This window comes from Aquarana catesbeiana, linkage group LG04 (assembly GCF_042186555.1).
Source record: "Aquarana catesbeiana isolate 2022-GZ linkage group LG04, ASM4218655v1, whole genome shotgun sequence".
NCBI lineage: Eukaryota > Metazoa > Chordata > Amphibia > Anura > Ranidae > Aquarana > Aquarana catesbeiana.
The window spans coordinates 636408993-636431132 of record NC_133327.1 but is presented as its reverse complement, the minus strand read 5'-3'; the positions used below and the strand labels follow the sequence as shown (position 1 = coordinate 636431132).

Sequence of the window (22140 nt, the reverse complement as noted above, 5' to 3'; positions counted from 1 at the left end):
ATAGGGTTTGGGGATTATGAACTCCCCACTGGGCTTATCAAATCTCCTGTAATCTTAATTACCTTGCATATTATTTATCTTGCATTAACTTCACATGAAGAAATATATCTTATGCTAGATCCACTGTGAACTCCCTCCCCTCTATGGCAATGGGTTTGCTCACACCTTGGTGGTCACGATCTCCGGCATGCACCCGATTGGATGTACTTTGCCCAGGGTGCGTTGAAAGCTTTAATCAAAGGGTGCCCTATCGCAAAATCACAAATACACTGTCTGAAGGTTCTTAGCACAGAGGTCTAAACCAACCCTTAAGCTAATCACATTCCCATGCTTTTATCTAAATAATAGAAAGGGATGAAAAGCCTTGTAGGGTGTCAGTAGCTTGGGAGTGGATGGACAATCCACAGTCGCTCAGCTGACGAAGTAGCAGGTGCAGGCTCATTTGCTTTTCACTATCAACTATTAGCCACCAGCATCTCCTTTATTCCCATTATACTGTCTCTCCTGCATTCCTCCGTCTCCCTGACTGAGAAATTTTCCATTTCTACACAGCAGCCTCCCTCCCTAGCTAGCTCTTTGTAGTTCTGCCTCTCTTGCAATGCTTTCATTTCCAGCTGAAACCCCCCCTGGATCCTGAGCCCCCTCTTCCCTCCCATCTACACAGTAGCTTGCTCTTTGCTCTCCACTCACTTTTCCACCTCATCCCCTCCTGGTCAGTATTTCTCCTCCAGCTTCTTTTTGGGTTTGGCACGCTGTGGATTCTTTCTACACCCTTTCTCCAATTAATATATTTATACACCCTTCTATTCTTGAATCCAGTTGTAAGACACCATCAAACAATGCCTTGCTGTCCAGAGGAGAGGCTGCACAGAGCGTGGAAATAAGAAGTAAGTGCTTTTTCTAGTCTTCAGCCTCCCTTTGTACCTGACTCTGGAAGGCATGATGGGCAAGAGAAGCCATCTGGGATTTTGGCTCTACTGAGGCTTGTAGTTCCATAGCGGTCTTAATGAGCAAGAGAAGCCATCTGGAATTTTAGCTTTACTGAGGCTTGTAGTTCCATAGGAGTCGTGATGGGCAAGAGAAGCCATCTGGGATTTTGGCTCTACTGGGGCTTGTAGTTCCATAGTAGTCGTGACAGACAACAGAAGCCAGCTGGGATTTTATCTCGTGTAGTTCCATAGGAGTCGTGATGGGCAAGAGAAGCCATCTGGGATTTTAGCTCTATTGGGGCTTTTAGCTCCATAGCAGCCGTGACAGACAACAGAAGCCAGCTGGGATTTTATCTCTACTGAGGCTTGTAGTTCCATAGCAGTCATGACTGGCAAGAAAAGCCAGCTGGGATTTTGGCTCTAGTGGGGCTTGTAGCTCCATAGTAGTCATGACTGGCAAGAGAAGCCGTCTGAGATTTTGGCTTTACTGGGATTTGTAGTACCATAGCAACCGTAACTGGCAAGAGAAGCCATCTGGGATTTTGACTGTACTGGGGCTTGTAGTTCCATAGGAGTCGTGACTTGCAAGAGAAGCCTGCTGGCATTTCAGCTCTACTGAGGCTTTTAGTTCTCTTAGCAGGCGTGATAGAGAAGAGGAGACATTTGGGATTTTGGCTCTACTGGGGCTTGTAGTTCCATAACAGCTGTTAAGTCACAGGTTCCTGGTCTTGCAATTGTTATAAGAAACGTGTGGGAACTAAGGAATCTGGCAATCGAGTGGAGATTTCAGGCTGATGTTACATAAGACAATTCCTACATGTTGCTTTGCATTGTTTTTGTTCCATATTTCCTGTGCTAGAATATAAATGAATTTATTAAGATTAAATTACTTACAGAAGCATGCACATTTAGGTTAAGAGTGCAAACTAGCTTAACCCTACTGGACCTCTTTGTACGTATGCCTTTGTCTACAGAACATCGTAAGTTGCGATTACATCTAGTGCATCCTTTTTCAACCGTTTTAGCAAGAAGGGTCTCAAGGAATCCCTTGCTAATACAATATTTTTAGTAATAATAATGAAATTATGAATGACAAAATAATGATGAAAATAATAATGGGCAGAAAAACATGGACAGTGAAAATTGCATTGTTTCTTCACACTAGTAGTCAGTCAAGTGCCCTCTTTTATCAATCATTAGTGGAGAAGGACCCCCCTAATATAGGTGGCCATTGGGAGAAGGGCCCCTTTACCCTGGTGCTCAGAGGGAAGGATTACCTTGACAGATAGTGTAAAAGATCCTTGGAGTCGTGGTTACTTATCTGAGAACCAGAAATTGCTAATTTCTCAAGGAACCATCATCAACCTCTGAAGGAACCCTAGTTGAGAAAGGTTGATCTAGGTATATTGTACAAGTCAAGCTGGCCACAGACAGAACAATGTGTCGTCCAATTTGGCGTTGATTGAACAATACAACAAGCTTGTGTGACAGTCAGTTTGTTTCAGTTAAAAATAACTGATCACTGATAATGATCAAATTGATTTTCCAACATAATGGAAAACAATTCTCGGCAGACCCTGTTTAATAAGCGATAGCTCTGAGGGGGGAGAGGGGGACCTGCTGTGACATCTGTGAAATATCTGCTATTTCACAGCTCATACACTTAGAATGACAGGTGATTTCCAAGGAAACCGGTTCAGATTTCTTTTCTTTTTTTTTTTTTTTGCAATTATTTGCATTTTAGAGCATCATCACAAATTTTTTTGGTCTAAATCTAGTTTCTTTAGTTAAATGTTTGTGGGGGAACAGTTATCCCATCTACAGCCAGCTTTACGAATTGCCTACAGGTGTGAAGTGTTTGGCTTCATGATTTCGGCATTTCATATATGGTTATGTCATCGGCACTTGATATTGGAGTTTTGTCGGCAAGCATGCAATTTGATTTCCTGCAATGCATTTGTCAAATACATCTTGAGAGCGCTTGAGTGTGTTTAGATGTTTGCATTGTCTGTGTGCTTTCAGCACATTAACATCAAGCTTGCATCTTGTGAATACAGAAAAAGATACAGACACATAGGAACAAAAACACGCTGAAAACCTCATGATATTTTCTTGTTCACACTGATACCCACATGCACACCCAAAGAAAAGTTTTTTTAGGAGCGCTGTCAGATGCAACAAAAGTTGTATCTTTGCCTGGAGATACGGTAGGCTTTAAAGCAGAACTCCGGGCAGATATAAAGGACGCAAATTACTACAGTTCTGTATTTGCTACTACATCATGCATTATTTTTTTTAATGCAAGCATTGTAAGTACCTGGATTTGACTTGGTATCAGCCTCTTGTAATCCCTGTACAGCAGAGCTCTGACTAGGAGAGGAAGAAGCAGCAAAAGAAGCAAATCAGCTCTGCTGCAATGCTCAAGTGCTTACAAGGAGTATGCTGATAGGAGGAGGGAACAGTGTGGCATTAGTCTACTGCTTATTCTTTCAGTCCAGTCACAGGCTGGATGAGGGACATGACCTGTAATGCCGCGTACACACGATCAGACATTCCGACAACAAAATTCTGGATTTATTTCCGACGGATGTTGGCTCAAACTTGTCTTGCATACACACGGTCACACAAATCTTGTCGGAAATTCCGAACGTCAAGAACGCAGTGACCTACAACACGTACAACGAGCCGAGAAAAATGAAGTTCAATAGCCAGTGCGGCTCTTCTGCTTGATTCCGAGCATGTGTGGAATATTGTCTACACACGATCGGAATTTCCACGCATCGGAATTTCAGACAACGGATTTTGTTGTCGGAAATTTTGAGAACCAGCTCTCAAATTTTTGCTGTCGGAAAATCCGACAAAAAATGTCCGATGGAGCCTACACGCGGTCAGAATTTCCGACAACAAGCTCCCATCGAACATTTGTTGTCGGAATGTCTGATCATGTGTATGCGGCATAAGTGTTACTGAGCTGCAACAGGGAACAAATGGGTTTGCTCTCCTGCTAGACCAGGCTGTGCTGTATGGCAGAGCTGTACACTTTTTTTAATATAGATGGACAGAAATAAAAATCTTTGGGAAAGTAAAACGGATTCCATATATGTTTTCCTTTGCTTATTTAGTATGAAGGTAAATCTAGAATATTTTCAAGTTTATTAGATATACTTGCTAATGCAATCAGCTTCATTTATGAATTATTATCAATGTGTGTGTTGTTTAATGTGTATGTTGTTTTAAGTTTTATGTATGGTTTGTAATCATGTATGCAAAAACAAACCTTTGTATGGGGACAGAGTTTAATTCTTAGTAGTGGGGTTTCATGTGACCAACGTGATTGGCTGACAGCCGCCGGTAACTGTGCCGGGGGGGGGGGGGGGGGGTGCGCAGGACAGTTTGTATTTGCACCGATGCACGCAAATATGCGGCCACTCGGCGCCAAGGCCCGTCCTCTGAGAGGCCACATACTGTATTTATGTGTGGCCAATGCCAAGAGGTTAAAGATGATACATGCCACTGGAGGTATCATCCCTAATGATGTGTATACAAGCAAATCATATATATATATGCCCTCTTGTGCATATATAATATATGCACAAGAGAGCATATTTGCTGATTACACATGCAAGTTTTACCTGCTTTGTGGCTTTACACAGTGGTTATGCTTTACTGCTCCCTCTCACAATGCAATTCTACAAGACATTAGAATTTCTGAAAACAGCGCACTATCTGTGACGCTTAAAGTGTTACTAAACCCAGGAGCCTGTATTCACTATATCTGGTCTCCCACAGTACACAGAACATGGAAATGCAACTATTTTAGTAAATATGAACTGCTAAATACCTTTTCTCATCAGCAGTATATAGCAGTCATAGGAGTGCGCACAGGGTGTGCCGGATGTGCTTGGGCACAACACGCACAGCTGCAGTTGGGTGGCCAGTGCTGGAACCCTCTCTGTGTACCAGCACCCGGCACAGGAAGGAGTACACTGTCGGTGGCTGGGTTTTTTACCATCGGAACCTCCATTGCTGCCCTCTAGTGTCTGCACACACAAACTCCTCCCTGCTCTCCCTATACAACAGAGGAGGGGGCGGGGCGGAGTATTCACTTGGCCGCTCTAGCCTCACACCCGCAGCATCAAGAGAAGCCCGTGGCAGCAGCCTGACCAGCCATAGTAAGTTTAGGATTCTGTTCTGCGGGGAGAGGAGAGCTGCTGTGGGTATAGGACAGGGAAGGTTGAAGAGCTGTAACTGCAGCTGCACTGGAAGGAGAGGAGAGCTTGGGGAGATATTGTAGGGGAGAGGTCTGTACTGAGAGGAGGGTCTGTAAACTGGCGTAGCATCCCCTGAACTTTGTACAATAGCACACATCTGATGTCTGCACCCTGTGCATAGGGAATTCCTGAACTCTGCACTCTACATAGCGCACTTCTGAACTCTGGACCCTGCAAGCAGCTCACCCCTGAACTCTGTACATAGCACACACATGATTTCCGCACCCTGTACCTAGCTCACTCCTGAACTGTGCACCCTGTATGTAGCACACACCTTAACTCTGCACTCTGTGCATAGCGCCCTCTTGAACTTTGCATCCTGCACGTAGCTCACGTCTGAACTTTGTACATAGCACACGCATGATCTCTGCTGTGTGTAGTGCACGCCTGAACTCTGTAATCTTTGTATAGTGCATACCTGAAATTTGCATTCTGTGCATAGCGCACTCCTGAACACCTGCACCTTGCACATAGCTCACATCTGAACTCTCTACATAGCACACGCATGATCTCTGCACCCTGTGCATAGCTCACTCCTCAACTGTGCACCCTGTATGTAGCACACACCTTAACTCTGCACTCTGTGCATAGCGCCCTCTTGAACTTTGCATCCTGCACGTAGCTCACGTCTGAACTTTGTACATAGCACACGCATGATCTCTGCTCACTCCTGAACTGTGCATAGCGCACTCCTGAACTCTGCACAATGCGTGTAGCTCACATCTGAACTCTGTACTTTGCACACGCATGATTTCTGCTCTCTCCTGAACTGTGTACCCTGTGTGTAGCGCACACCCGAACTCTGCACTCTATGTAGCGCACTTCTGAACAATGGAACTTTGTACATAGCACATGCGTGAACTCTGCACCCTGTGCCTAGCTTACTCCTGAACTCTGCACTCTGTACATAGTGCATTTCTGAACTCTGCACCCTGTGCGTAGCGCACGCCTGAAGTCTGCACTCTGTGCTGTTCCCTCCTGAACAGTACACTCTGTATGTAGCATTCTCCTGAACCCTGCACACTGTACGTAGTGCACTCCTGGGCCCTGTACTCTGTACGAAGCAAAAGTTAACCCCCTCATCCTGCCGCAAACACTTTTTGTTGCCATCTCCCTGGTAGGGGCCCCAGTGTATCACTCTGCCCAGGGGCCCATGATACTTCTAAGACCACCCTGGCTCTGTGTGTAGACGGGGAAGATCTCCCACTGATGGCTCGGCTTATAAGAGAAGTGTGGAAGCACGTGTGTGTGTGTATATGTGTGCGTGTGTGTGTTCGTGTGTGTGTGTTCGTGTGTGTGTGTGTGTGTGTATATATATATATATATATATATATATATATATATATATATATATATATATATATGGAATAAGAGATATATGGAAGAAGGGGTGGATCTGTGCATACAGGATCAAACATCATTTTTACACAATGCAGAGGATTAACCCCTTAGGGTCCACAGTGAGTATAACAAGCATGCTTTACTGCATATACAGACTGATTTTACTGTTGTGGGTTCAGTAACACTCTAAACCCTATATCAGCAGTTGTTAAAGTAGCATTAAACCCTCAGTGCTTAGCGCATTGAGCATAATAAAATTAAAATTCCCCACGTGTTGAAAATGTTACCCCAGCACTTGCAGTTTACAACTTTCAGTGCTGTGTCTGGCTTCTGCTGTCTCAGTTCTGCGTCCCTGAATTTCTGGTCTTAACAGGAAAAAGTTAGCAGTGGACAGTGCAGTCTCAAGTTTGTTTGCTAGCTTGGAGGTGGGAGAGCAGGGGACTGTCTTACTATCCCTGGACATGGGGCTGTGTGTTTCTAGTGATGCACACAGTGTAGGGATACACAACTCTAGTGTCTGCATGCAAGGGTTACTCTATAGGATGCTGCAAGAGAAAGCAGCCACCCTGAAACAGGAAACCTGGGGCAGTAGTCATGGCACCAGCTTAAACTGGAACATAGAACAGTAATAAAAGATGAAGAAGCTGCATACTCAGTAAATGATTAAATCAGCTGCTGAATGTTCATAAAAAAGAAAACTGAGGGTTTAATATCACTTATATCACAGCAGTAAGGCAGAGCCATTGTAGCTTTTCTACCCTGCTACTAGTGGCTACACTACATATCCAATAGGATAAAATATGGAAGAGCAAGCATGTAATATGGTAAAAGCTGAATTTAACCACTTCAGTCCCGGAAGAATTGCCCACTTAATAACCAGGCCATTTTTTGCGATACAGCACTGCGTCGCTGTAACTGACAATTGCGCGGTCGTGCGATGTTGTACCCAAACAAAGTTGACGTTCTTTTTTTCCCACAAATAGAGCTTTCTTTTGGTGGTATTACCTCATCTCTGCGGTTTTTATTTTTTGCGCTATAAACAAAAAAAGAGAGATATATTTGGAAAAAAAAACAATATTTTTACTTTTTGCTATAATAAATATTTATAAATTATAAAAAAATATTAAAAAAAATAAAATCTTTCTCAGTTTAGGCCAATATGTATTCTATTACATATTTTTTGTAAAAAAAATCGCAACAAGCGTATATTGATTGGTTCGCGCAAAAGTTATAGGGAATAGATTTAAAGCATTTTTATTATTATTTCTTTTTTTTACTAGTAATGGCGGCGATCTGCAATTTTTAGCAGGACTGCAACATTGCGGCGGACAGATCGGACACTTTTGACACTTTTTTGGGACAGGTGAGATTTATACAGTGATCAGTGCTATAAAAATGCACTGATTACTGTATAAATGTCACTGGCAGGGAAGAGGTTAACACTGGGGGCGATCAAGGGGTTAAATGTGTTCCCTAGGTGTGTTTCTAACTGTGAGGGGATGTGACTGACTAGAGGAGGAGCCAGATCACTGTTCCTACTTAGTAGGAACACACGATCTGTCTCTCCTCCCCTGTCAGAACAGGGATTTGTGTGTTTATACACACAAATCCCTGTTCTGGCTCTCGTGGCCACGTTCGTGGGTGGCCATCGGCGATCGTGCACGCCAGCCATGTGTATCTGGTCCCCCACAGTACAGAGGGTGCACGTGCGCCTGCTGTGGCTCTTAAAGGAGCCACCGTACATATACGCCGATTTGCGCAGGAGAGCCAACCTGCCGCCGTATATGTATGGGATCCGGTCTGGAAGTGGTTAAAGTGTTTTAAAACCTTATATTTTTTTTTTTAAATTAAAATAACAAACATGTCTATACTTACCTGGTCTATGCAATGCTTTTGCACAAAGCAGCCTCGATCCTCTTCTTCTGTGGTTCCCCGCCAGCATTGCAGGCCTCTCCTTTTCAGCAGCTGCCCCACGGAAAGCTGCTTTCCACAAAGGTACCTGTATGTACTTGCTCCCAAGCTGCCCTGTCTGCATCTATAGACACAGAGCAAGCGGCTCAGCCCCACCCCCCCATGTCACAGTATCTTATTGACAGCAGTAAGAGCTATCAATCTGCCCAATTAGGAGGGAGAGAGCATCAAGAGCTGCTGCTCTGATGCATTTCACTGGATCGGATCGGGCTGCAGAAATCTCCCTCCACTGAGTCTGGCTGCAGCCATTTTAACTGTGGGCAGATGAAACTGCTGCCTTGAAGCTGCTGCCTGTTCACTTCCTGGATTTACACAGACACACAGAGGCACACCTCTAGCCCTGCAGCTCTCATTGGCCCTCTTATGACTCATCCCCCGTTCCCTTCCTGGCAAACTCTCACAAGAGTGAGAGAGAGAGCTGTGCATGATGTCATAAGCCTAGGCTAATGACCAGACAAGAAACAGAAAGTGGGCTGTATAAGGTATTTACTGGCAGAAAAAAAAAAAGTTTTACTATCCAAAGTTAAAACAACAAGGGCAGAAGATTTAATAGATGGAAAGATGAAAAAATGACTGAAGTTCCGCTTTAATGCATAGAATGCATTAAGGTGAAAAACCTTAAGGCTTAAGAACCACTTTAAAGCTGAACTCGGGTCACACACTCCTCAATAAACACAAATGATCTAAATTCACTTTGTGTATACCAAATGCCTTTGCAAACCCTGTTATTTCCATATAAAAGTAGCAGTAACAACATCGCTGTGCTACATATAGTCTGTGCAGACAGCAGAGCTGTGGGAGGGCATCTGCAAGCCCCACCCACTATAGTAAACTACAGGAGGGGGCGGAGACAAGACCAATCATCCTGCACAAGGAGAGAGAGCAGCAGTGATTGGTCTTTATTACAGGAAGCTCCTGCACAGAGGAAAAATATCATCCTGGATTACTGCACAGATTTGGAAGAAAAAAAAAAGTACACCAAGATTCAAGTAAGAATACACATGACTCTTGTTTTTAGCTAATATGTGCTTATCCTGGAGTTCAGCTTTAAAGTAAATACATACAGTCTGTGCTCACTGACAATACACTTCACATCCCCTTTAAACATCAGATGCTTATAGGAGGAGCTATATAGAAGCAAAGAACTATAATGAATGCAGCCATGAACCCATGCTATTAGGCTTCTGGCTTGTTGGTTTTCTTTTTAATTGTGTTTTCTTTATTTAATTTGCTAATAACTGCACATATTCATACCCCTTGATTGCATTATGCGGAGGCTCTGCTTAGATACTTCTAAATCGCCTACCTCTCTCTTATGCCATAAGGCAGTGTGTAGAGCCAAACTGCCTCCGCTGTGGGATAGCGATCTTTGTATTTCCCTCTTTGCTTTTCTAAAGAAGCTTGTTAAGTCTAGCATTCTGGGATCTGTCAGTGTTTTGTTAGATTCTCGTTAGACTGAGTTTTGCAAATTGCTGATGGCCACAAATGTCATCTGAACCTTTAATTACTTTGTCATCTCTAAGTGCCACAATCTATAGGTCTCATTAATTGTGCTTAGTTCTTTTAAGTGGGAAGCTGTATTACATTATACCCCAGAGACATGAAGGCTGTTACTTCACAATCAATCCGCCCTCTAGCTCTCTACAGAGCACATCCTACCACGCACAAAAACGGAGATTTCTAGAGATGAGCTGAAAAATGTTTATTCAGAACAGTGGGAAACAGGACATTTTCCAGCATGGTCCTTGAGCTTCTCCATAATTTATTGAGTGCAGATTGTTAATAAATAAATAACTTCTTGCGCTCAGTGTGTCCCACAAAAACTCAGGATGCTGCACGCTAAATTATCCAAATACCACATACATGTGAATTTGTATAAACATACAGCTGTGCTCATAAGTTTACATACCCTGGCAAAATTTATGATTTCTTGGCCATATTTTAGAGAATATGAATGATAACACAAAAACTTTTCTTTCACTCATGGTTAGTGTTTGGCTGAATCCATTTATTATCAATCAACTGTGTTTACTCTTTTTAAATCATAATGGCAACAGAAACTACCCAAATGACCCTGATCAAAAGTTTACATATCCTGGAGATTTTGGCCTGATAACATGCACACAAGTTGACACAAAGGGGTTTGAATGGCTATTAAAGGTAACCATCCTGACCTGTGATCTGTTTGTGTGTAATTGATGTGTGTATAAAAAAGGTCAATGAGTTTCTGGACTCCTGACAGACCCTTGTATCTGTCATCCAGTGCTGCACTGACGTTTCTGGATTCTGAGTCATGGGGAAAGCAAAAGAATTGTCAAAGGATCTGCGGGAAAAGGTAGTTGAACTGTATAAAACAGGAAAGGGATAGAAAAAGATATCCAAGGAATTGAGAATGCCAATCAGCAGTGTTCAAACTCTAACCAAGAAGTGGAAAATTAGGGGTTTGTTGAAACCAAACCACGGTCAGGCAGACCAACTAAAATTTCAGCCACAACTGCCAGAAAAATTGTTCGGGATGCAAAGAAAAACCCACAAATAACTTCAGGTGAAATACAGGACTCTCTGAAAGCATGGGGTGTGGCTGTTTCAAGATGCACAATAAGGAGGCATTTGAAGAAACATGGGCTGCATGTTCGAGTCGCCAGAAGAAAGCCATTACTACACAAATGCCACAAAGTATCCTACTTACAATATGCCAAACAGCACAGAGACAAGCCTCAAACCTTCAGGCACAAAGTCATTTGGAGTGATGAGACCAAAATTGAGCTTTTTGGCCAAAGCCTGTGATGAAAGGTACGGAGGTGGATCACTGATGTTTTTGGGATGTGTGAGCTACAAAGCCACAGGAAATTTGGTCAAAATTGTTGGCAAGATGAATGCAGTATCTTATCAAAAAATACTGGAGGAACATTTGCATTCATCAGCCAGGAAGATGCACATGGGATGTACTTGGACATTCCAACATGACAATGATCCAAAACACAAGGCCAAGTCAACCTGTCATTGGCTACAGCAGAATAAAGTGAAGGTTCTGGAGTGGCCATCTCAGTCTCCTGACCTCAATATCATTGAGCCACTCTGGGGAGATCTCAAACATGCAGTTCGTGCAAGACAGCCCAAGAATTTACAGGAACTGGAGGCTTTCTGCCAAGGGGAATGGGCAGCTTTACCATCTGAGAAGATAATGAGCCTCATCCACAAATAGCACAAAAAACGTTAAGCTGTCATTGATGTTAAAAGGGGCAATACACGGTATTAAGGACTGGGGTATGTAAACTTTTGATCACGGTCATTTGGGTAGTTTCTGTTGCCATTATGACTTGAAAAGAGTAAACACAGTTAATTGATAATAAATGGCTTCAGCCAAATACTAACCATGAGTGAAAGAAAAGTTTTTGTGTTATCATTCATATTCTCTGAAAAATGGCCAAGAAATCATAAATTCTGCCAGGGTATGTAAACTTATGAGCACAACTGTAGGTGCACTTTCTATAATTAATATGAATTAAATAAAAATGCACATAAAAGCAAACAAATAGCTACAAAACATGCTCAAACAGTGCAAAACATGGTGATACGATTGCACAAATTGTCGATCATAAATGTTCATGCAAATCATTAAGGGTGAAAAGAAATTATGGAACCCTTGTGTAATAGAATGGAGCATGCGCCAATCTCCTGATGATGTTGTGTCAACAAAACGCATACTTAATCACAACTTTAATCAGTGACGTCATGCCCAGCGACTGCTGGAAGTGCAGTGTTTCATGCTTGTCTCTGTATACTTATTGTAACTACCTGTCTTTTACACTTGTAGCACTACCCCCACAGGAGCCGCTGGTTACTGGTTCCCCTATTCCTGCATAGCCAGGCAACACGCATTTTCCAAATTGCATCCAGACACAAGAAATCAGTCCATGGGCTTATTTTTGTTGTTTTATTGGGGAAAACAACTTGGATAGGGTATAGAGATTGTGGGATGCCCAACTTGACTTGAAGAAACAACAGATGAGGACAAACTTCCTATGTACTATGTACAGAAATGAAGATCCTGGACTGTACTCCCTCCAGAAAAAAACGCAGTCTCTATGGATCAGTGGCAAGATCCTTTATGAACAAGGAGCTCTTAGTCCTCCTTAAAGATGTAGCACAAAGCTGCAAACTATATGCAGAAGTTTCTCGCTTCCTCTATAGAACTTCTCCAAGTTCTGATGCTTGCAGATACTACCAGCCCACCTGGTTGCCTTGACTACCGACCCACCTGACTGCTTGACTACCAGCCCACCTAACTGCTCTGAAGAACTTCACAGGACAAGGCACCAAGATTTATCACAACGCTATCCTTGGAAATGATGCTACGTCTGGCAGTCTTTCCCTTTCTATCCACTGGGTGTGCTGAGCTACTCACACTGTCCAACTGATCATATCTTCCCTTGCCAGCTTAGGTTTTCTCTCCGTCCTTTCCTCAGCTCCATCCTAGAGGCAGAGCCCTCAGCCTCTTCCACCTGACTCCCTTGCTGGCCGGGTTCCACCATATTTAAGGCTGACCCAGCCAACTTGCCAGGCCCTCTACATGATGATTGGCCAGATTCCCTCTACTATGCAGATCAGAACCTCCTGGCCTCTGCCCACTAACTTCCAGAAGCTTCTCCAAGCTTCTAGATCCAGGAGGAGATACCAGTAACCCAACCTAATTGCAGACTCACACAGTTGCCATCAGTCATACCAAAATAAAAATACCTACACTAACATTAGTAGCACAATAGAGGGTGCTTCACGCAATAAAGGGGATTTACATAGCAGTTTTACACTATGTGGGCTCCTGCTCTTTGATGTTTTGCAGGAATATTGGAATCAGTATTGTTTTGTTTTCCATGATCTAGGTTCACTTGGAGATCATGGGAATCTGGTAAGAGGCTTTGTGAATGGTGGTGGAGGACTCCTGATCAAAATACTCACCTAGCAGACAGGTAGAAACAATAGGTGACTCAATTAATAATGAGAACTCACACCTAGGAGGCACACAATGGGGATATTACACCACGAGAGAAAGACGCCTTGGTAAACAGATTATAGCATAAGACCCCCAGCTTCAGGTTGTTTTTGAACTGATTATGTTAACATCTGCGTCTAGGGGGGTTTGAAGCAGTCAGTATGTTATTACTCTCTGCTGCCTCCTTCCTCTGTTATCTGCATGAGTCACTTCTGACACGGTTTCCTGACACCAACAGAAAAAGGTGACAGAGGAGGGATCTCCAGCACACAGCCTGTGATTGACAGCCTCAGCTCTGTTCCTCTGTGAATGGGGGATGTATACCTTCTATACAATCAGCTCTTAGAGATCTCCTCACTGAGCTCTGCAGAGTGTAACTTCAGATCCCCTCCCCCTGCTCTCTGAAAGCTTAAACAAACTACATAAATTCTGCACTTTGAACCAATGTAGTGAAGAGAAGATTTCAGATAAACAAATACCACTTATGTAGGATTTGTTTCATCTCTGTTTATCACCTGAAGTCACTTCACTGGATATATGTAAGGGTTTACAACCACTTTAAGCATTGTGGTAATTACATCTGCTGCTGCATTGTGCTACCATTCATTTTGAACTCATGCACCACACTAAAGCCTCGTACACACGATCGGATTTTCCGACGGGAATTGTGTGATGACAGGCTGTTGGCAAATCTGACCATTTGTACACTCCATCGGACAATTGTTGACGGATTTTCCGCAGACAAATGTTGGATGGCAGACTTTAAAATTTTTCGTGGACAAATGTCTTTTGTCGGATTTTCCGAGCGTTTGTACATAAGTCCATCAGACAAAAGTCCAAAGTACAAACACGCATGCTCGGAAGCAAGGACGAGCCAGAAGCGGTCGGTCTTGTAAACTAGCGTTCGTAATGGAGAATTAACATTCGTGACGCAGCAAATTATGAAATGTCGAAATGCAGCGCACAATTCTCTTCTTCTTTAATAGGATAATAATGAAGCTGCTTTGCTGGTGATACTGATGAAGTTATTGCAAACTAATTTTCAAAGGCTTTTTTTTCTAGTGATATCAATAATAATATTATTATGCTTGTTGTTTTTTTGTTTTTTTTTCGGTACAAGTTACCACAACACCATTATCCCGTAGTTTTTAAAATCAAAGATACAACTATGTTGGTGTCCCTTGTTAATTTTACATTGTATTTTTTAAAATGTAACTGCCTACTCCCAAACTGTCATTTGAAGTAAAGCGCGTAGCCAAGTATTATTCTCCACAATTTTTTTATTGTGCATTAAAAAAAAGAAAACAAATAAAATTAGACATGCTATCTGCCAATAGAACTTAACCAAAAAGTGCATTCTATGCATCCAAAAATATAGAAAAAATACCAAATCAAATCATCATTCAACCAAAAAATAAAATAAAAGCCTCATGCATGTGTCCTGCTTCTTAATATAGGGGGTCAACAATGCCAAGAGTTGGTGAAAGCAGGGGTCCGTCAGAGATAATTCCGAAAATCATCTGGATTATTCTCCTGGAGCTCCCGCAGCAAAGGCATATGACATAATTGGTCACGATTAAAAAGCAACCAATTTTTGGTCCAAGAAATCCTCCTCCTCCTGTTCCTGGACTGGACTTGGGTCAAAGCAAAACTCCAAGGCCAATAATAAATAACACGTTATCTCCTCCGATTCTGCAACATGGCTGGTTGACGAACGGCCGTTCAGAAACGAACTGAAAAGCGCAAAATGAAAAGCGCAAATCAACACTCACCAAACTTTTACTAACACGAAATTTGCAGAAGGAGCCCAAAGGGTGGCGCTAAAGAGCTGAAAAACCACGTAGTACGTCACTGCATTCGTGATTGTTGGCCGACAATTCCTTGCCATTTGTTTGCAAGACAACTTCCTGGCCAACGCCGAGGTTTTGTTTGCAGAAAATCCGATCGTGTGTATGAGGCTTGAGGCAATGTATCTGCATTGCAACATGCCGCAACACATTGCAACCCCCCTGTGATGCATTTCAAAATAAAAAGTTCAATTTTCAGCACTTTAGGGTGCAGTGCATTGGAAGCCCATTCATTTCAAAGGGCTATCTTAAACGAAAAGTATGGGGTTTAAAAAAAAAAAACTCACCTAATTGCAGCATCAATCCAATGCTGCATCTGTCCCCCGCCGCCTCTGCACTGAGAACTGAGTGATCAAACACCGCTGATTACTCAGTGTTCCCCTCTGATCTGGGGAAAGAGCGGTGACTGTCAGTCTCTGCTCTGCCCCTCCAACACTCACTGGAGCTGTGGAAGAAGCTAAGCCAGTCGTCGGGTCCAGGCATCTGGGTGGATCACAAAGTCGGGATCCATCCAGTGCCTGGAGTGACTGAGTGATGTCAGCTGGCAGTGAGAGTGTAGAACGAACTGCACTCCTCTGATCCATAGAAGTAGGGCCAAAAAAGCTTTGGCCCTACTTCTCCCTTAATTTAATGCACAATAACATTTGACATAACGTGCATAAAGGCACTGGAAGAAAGTAAATATGCCCTGACATGCGGACAGTGCATGGTTCAGCTTTTACAGATATTATAGCAATGTAGGGAGTAGGGATGAGCTCAACTTTGGCTGTTTGGGTGTTCATTTGAACGCTGGACTTCTTGCTCATTTGGCAGGAGCTGAACATCATAGCAGTATTTATACCGCTACTATATATCACAGCTTCCTTCCTGACACTGGCTTTAATCACTTGCCAACCAGCCGCCGTCATTATACTGCGGTAAGTCGGCACGATCCCACAAACCGTCGTAGCTATACGTCGGTCCCTTCAAGTGGGATAGCAGGCGCACGCCCTCTGCACAGAGGTGGTGCCGATGCTCGTGACCAGCGGTCACAATGACCGCCGGCCACGAGCGATCGCGGGCACGAGAGGAAGAACAGGAACGTGTGTGTGTGTAAACACACACAACCCAGTTCTGTGAGGAGAGGAGAGAGAGATTGTTAGTTCCTACAAGCTGGGAACCATGATCTCTCATCTCCTATATTCAGTCCCCTCCCCCACAGTTAGAACACACACATAGGGAACACAGTTAACCCCTTGATCGCCCCCTAGTGTTAACCCCTTCCCTGCTTGTGACATTTACACAGTAATCAGTGCATTATTATAGCACTGATCACTGTAGAATTGTCAATCGTTCCAAAAATTTGTCATAAGTGTCCAATATGTCCGCCATAATGTCGCAGTCTCGATAAAAATCGCAGATCGCCGCCATTACTTGTAAAAATAAAATAATAATAAAAATGCCATAAATCTATCCCCTATTTTGTAGGCGCTATAACTTTTGCACAAACTAATCAATATACGCTTTTTGCGATTGTTATTACCAAAAATATGTAGAAGAATACATATTGGCCTAAACTCAGGAAAAAATTAGCTTTTTTAAAAAAAAATTGGGTCTATTTATTACAGCAAAAAGTACAAAATATTGTGTTTTTTTCTAAATTGGCGCTCTTGTTTTGTTTATAGCGCAAAAAATAAAAACTGCAGAGATGATCAAATACCCCCAAAAGAAAGCTCCATTTGTGGGAAAAAAAAGGATGTCAATTTTGTTTGGGTTTAGCGTCGCACGACCGCACAATTGTCAGTTAAAGCGTCGCAGTGCCGTATTGCAAATAATGGCCTGGTCATTGAGCAGCCAATTCTTCCGGGGCTGAAGTGGTTAAAAGAAAGGGGCAGGTTTCCGACACATCCTTAGCAACAAGTGACATCATCTGACCCCATTCATTTACTACCTGGGAATCCCCAGCCATGTAAACAAAGGCGTGGGGATAACGCTGACATCACTGATCCCCACAACCACCGAGCCAGGGTTGTGGAAAAAGAGATTGAGGCGGCAACCTTTGGATAGTGATAGAATGTGGGGTCGAAAGGTTAGTTCAGAGTCCAGGATTACACCTAGGACCTTGGCGTGGGGAGATGGGTTGATAGTTGAGCCGTTGATATTGACAGGGAAATCAGGGGAAGTGGCACCTGAGGGAGGAAATATCATGAGCTCGGTTTTGGATAGGTTGAGTTTGAGGAAGTGATGTGACATCCAGGCTGATATGTCTGCTAGTAAGTTGGTAATGCATGAGGAGACAGATGGAGAGAGCTGGGGGGTGGAGAGATAGATTTGGGTGTCATCAGCATAGAGATGATATTTAAAGCCGTGGGAGGCAATCAACTGACCCAAGGAGGTGGTGTAGATTGAGAAAAGGAGAGGTCCAAGAACAGAACCTTGGGGGACCCCAACGGAGAAAGGAAGAGGAGAGGAGGAAATAGAGTTGTAAGTGACACTGAAGGAGCGGTGGGATAGGTAGGATGAGAACCAGCGAAGAGTACAGTCACAGAGACCAAAGGAGTGGAGTTTTTTGAGGAGGAGGGGGTGGTCCACTGTGTCAAAGGCAGCAGAGAGATCCAGGAGAAGTAGTACAGAATAGTGTCCATTGGCTTTAGCCATTAGTAGGTCATTTGAGAGTTTAAGGAGAGCAGTTTCCGTGGAGTGTTGAGGGCGAAAACCGGACTGAAGGGGATCAAGAAGTTTATTCATGGTCAGATGGTCGCTTAGTCGGTTGTAGACCAGTTTTTCAAGAAGTTTGGAGGAGAAGGAGAGTAAGGAGATGGGACGTAAGTTGTTGAGATTGGTGGGGTCCAGTGAGGGCTCTTTTAGTATGGGGGTGACTAGCGCATGTTTTAGAGAGTTTGGGAAGATGCCACAAGAGAGGGAGAGGTTGAAAATGTGAGTTAGAGAGTGTAGAATCGAGTCAGGGGGTGAGCGTAGCATTTGCGAGGGAACAGGATCCAGGGGGCAGGTGGTTAGATGAGTGCTAGATAAAAGTTTAGCAACCTCAGTAATAGTAGCAGGGTTGAATGAGGGAAGTAATGATTGTGTCTGTGGGGTGTTGCATGGGGGAGGCCTTTAGGAGCCATTCTTGTAACTGTCAGCCTTGCAATGTCTCATGGGACTTGTAGTTCCGCAACAGCTGGAGGACCACAGGTTGAGCACCCCTGATCTAGGATAAAGTCCTGGTATGTATTCTAAGAGTAAACCCCATATTGTTTTTCTCAACGAAGATAAGGATCTCTTATAGACAAAGGGAATCCCCAGCCACTTTATTTTTAAACTAAAGCAACCAGCTGGGAGCTATAATTTACCAGCAATTTAATTGGACTTTTGTCTCCGTAAATGTCAGGTTTGCTGTAGTAGGTTGTATGCATTGTACAGATGTGCCACTTCACAGGCAGATTCAGGGCATCCCTCAGGCATGTTATTTAAAGTAATTCTGCATAATTAAATTCACTGATATTTGCAAAACGTAATTAAAAAAAAATGTTTTGCTTTGACACATATTCCCTAAGGCAGTTCTCAGCCCACAATAACATTTGTTTGACAATCTTTTGCCTAGATGGCTATTACAGGTTTTCAACATTTGGTTCATTGACTTCAGTGGGGTTTTCATTCAACACCTGAACTTCAGAAAAGCTTGCTGAACCTTCAACCAAACCCAGGTATTGTCAGCTCGTACCTAGTAGGAAGTTAATAAAAGAGTTATAGGGAGATTTACTAAAATTGTTGTAAACTGCGGTGCAGCTCTGCATAGAAACCAATCATCTTCCAGGTCTTATTGTCAAAGCTTAATTGAACAAGCTAAAGTTAGAAGCCGATTGGCTACCATCCACAGCTGCACCAGGTTATAGTGGATGTTAAAAACCCATTGGTCAAGGAGGATTTTGAAGGTATGTCTGAATTTTCTTTTTGGTCCATCCTGCAAAATGCTCTGGAACTTGCTTTGGTTGAGCTTTGTACCTTTGAGGGATAGTTGTAGAAAGGATAAATGTTGGGTGTTCTGACATACACTATATTACCAAAAGTATTGGGACGCCTGCCTTTACACACACATGAACTTTACTGGCTTCCCAGTCTTAGCCGGTAGGGTTCAATATTGAATTGGCCCCACCCCAAAATTCCCTCATCCATGTCATTATGGACCTTGCTTTGTTCACTGGTCTAAAACATTTGGTGGAGGGGGGATTTTGGACTGGGGTTGTTTTTCAGTGGTTGGGCTTGGCCCCTTAGTTCCAGTGAAGGGAACTCTTAAGGCGTCAGTATACCAAGACATTTTGGACACACTGGGGTGTCGGGGGCATTGGCGGTAAAGCAGCGCTTTACTGTAGTTTTTGCGGCCCTTTTCGGCCGCTAGCGGGGCGCCTTTAACCCCCGCTAACGGCTGAAAAAGGGTTAAATGAGCCTGCAAAGCACCGCTGCAGCCGATTTCAATGGGCAGGGGCGCTTTAGGAGCGATGTATACACCACTCCTACAGCGCCTCAAAGGTGCTTGCAGGACTTTTTTTGGTGTACTGCCAGTGCACTACTCCAGTGTGAAAGCACATGCTTTCACACTGAAGTGAGAGGAAAGGCTCTTTACAGGCACTATGCAGGCACTATTTTTATCGCTATAGCGCCTGTAAAGTGCCTCAGTGTGAAAGCAGCCAAACAGAAACAGCTGTGTAGAATACTTAAAACTGGGTGAGAAACAGACAAACTCTGCTACTAAGGTGCGGTTGTAGAAGACAGTTTCATAGACAGTCACAGGTCATACACCATGACAAGACCGAGCACAGCAAAAAACTGTGTGCAAGTGTACTCAGAAGAATTGATGCTGTTTGAAGGCAAAGGGTGGTCACACCAAATATTGATTTGATTTGGATTTATCTTCTGTTGGTATGTTTTCTATTTTATCAATTAATAAAAATAAACTATAAACACTTCTATTTCTAAAAAAATTCCTTCAGCCTTCTAATCTTCCTTCAGCCTACTAATTAAGGGGAGTGGTTAATTGGTCACAGGTGCTTGAGGCCTATATAACCTTGTGTAGAACTCATTGTGAACCTGCTCATTTTTGAGCTTGCTGGAACTCTGTCCAAGTGGAAATGGACTAAGTGGTGAGTTAAAAAACAGAGTTTTAAACAGGAGGTTATAACAGGGGTCATAGTACCTGTGTAGTGTGAGTACCTGAGTGTTGTCTGAGTAGTGTGTGTGGATTGTTAGTACTTGTTTATTGTGTACTTGTGTATTGTGAGTGCACGTAGTTCTGCGGGTTTAGTAGTTCTGCGGGTGCACATAGTTCTGTGAGTGCACATAGGTCTGCGAGTGCACGTAGGTCTGCGCGTGCCTGTGTATTGTCTTGTTGAGTACCTGCGTATTGTCTTGTTGAGTACTTGTGTATTGTCTTGTTGAGTATTAGTGTCAGGAAGCTAGTTGTTTGGTAATTTGGACAGGGTATAATCCCCAATCCTCATTAAATTTAATATGTACGATGGGTGTGGAGAGGCGACTCGTTGTACAGCTTGCAGCATGTATGCGTTCCTTGATCAACCGATCGAGGGTGAATAATGCTGTGCAAAATGTAAGCACATTGTTTCCATGGAAGCCCAAGTTCTGAATCTGGGGAAGCAACTGTCAGCACTGAGAAGTCCTTCCATACTAAAGGAGAGCCAGGAACGTACACGGTAGGTGCCGGCAGGGGCCAGCACAGAGGCGGTTGGAGACAAAGAGGTGCCAGCACTAGGAAAGAGTAGATGGGTGACAGTCAGGAAGGGTAGAGGGGGAAGTGCCAGGGAGGCCGATACAGGGTTGGAACATCCCAATAAGTACGCTCCATTGAGTGACATTGGTGAAACCAGTCAGAGACCAGCACGGCTGGAGCTGAGGGACTTTACTAGCTGCTGGGGGAAGAACTCCTCCAGTGAGAGTGGGGGGGAAGTGAAGGGAAAGGAAAGACAGATTCTGGTGGTAGGGCACTCAATTCTTAAAAGGACAGAGAGGCCAATCTGTAACAAAGACCTTAAGCACACTGTATGTTGTCTACCGGGCGCTCGGGTTCGGCACATCACGGATCTGGTGTACAGATTACTGGGAGGGGCTGGGGAAGACCCAGCTGTCATGGTGCATGTTGGCACCAATGACAAACTCAGAGGCAGATGGTGTGTCCTAAAGAATGATTTTAGGGACTTGGGAGCTAAATTAAGGAAAAGGGCCTCCAAGGTAGTATTCTCAGGAATGCTACCGGTACATCGAGCCACACCAGAAAGGCAGAGGGAGATTAGGGAAGTAAACAAGTGGCTGAAGAGCTGGTGTAGTAAGGAGGGGTTTGGGTTCCTGGAGGACTGGGCCGACTTCTCAGTCGATAACCAGTACTATAGAAGGGATGGACTGCACCAAAATGAGGAAGGTGCAGATCAACTAGGAATGAAGATGGCCAAAAAGTTAGAGGGGGTTTTAAACTAGGCGATGGGGGGAGGGTCCAGAGGTAGAGATAGTCAGCGCGGAACATATTCCAGAGGGTAATATTGGGGGCATTAGTGGTAGGTTGACCAAAGCACATAAACCCAGGGTAGGTATAGTAGCAAGTCCTAGTTGCAATCTCGGAACACCCAAAAGGAGGATAATATGCGACTGGTCTAAACTACGTGGCAAGTTCACCAATGCCAGGAGCCTGGCGGACAAGATGGGTGATCTAGAAATACTGTTGTACGAGGAGGATTTGGATTTTGTGGGAATTTTCAGAGACCTGGTTCAACAGCTCTCATGATTGTCTGGCAACCATTCAA

At 43.6% G+C, this 22140-nt stretch overlaps 1 protein-coding gene across 1 annotated transcript in view; it reads left to right on the top strand.

Annotated features, from left to right (window-relative positions):
- The first annotated feature begins 472 nt into the window (after positions 1-472).
- The window catches only part of KCNK2 (potassium two pore domain channel subfamily K member 2), a 209381-nt gene continuing 187713 nt past the window's right edge, over positions 473-22140 (top strand). Inside the window, exon 1 of the mRNA XM_073628383.1 lies at positions 473-887. Within this exon, the coding sequence (XP_073484484.1) occupies position 887 (1 nt within the window). The 5' untranslated portion in view covers positions 473-886. The remainder of the gene's footprint in view (positions 888-22140) is intronic.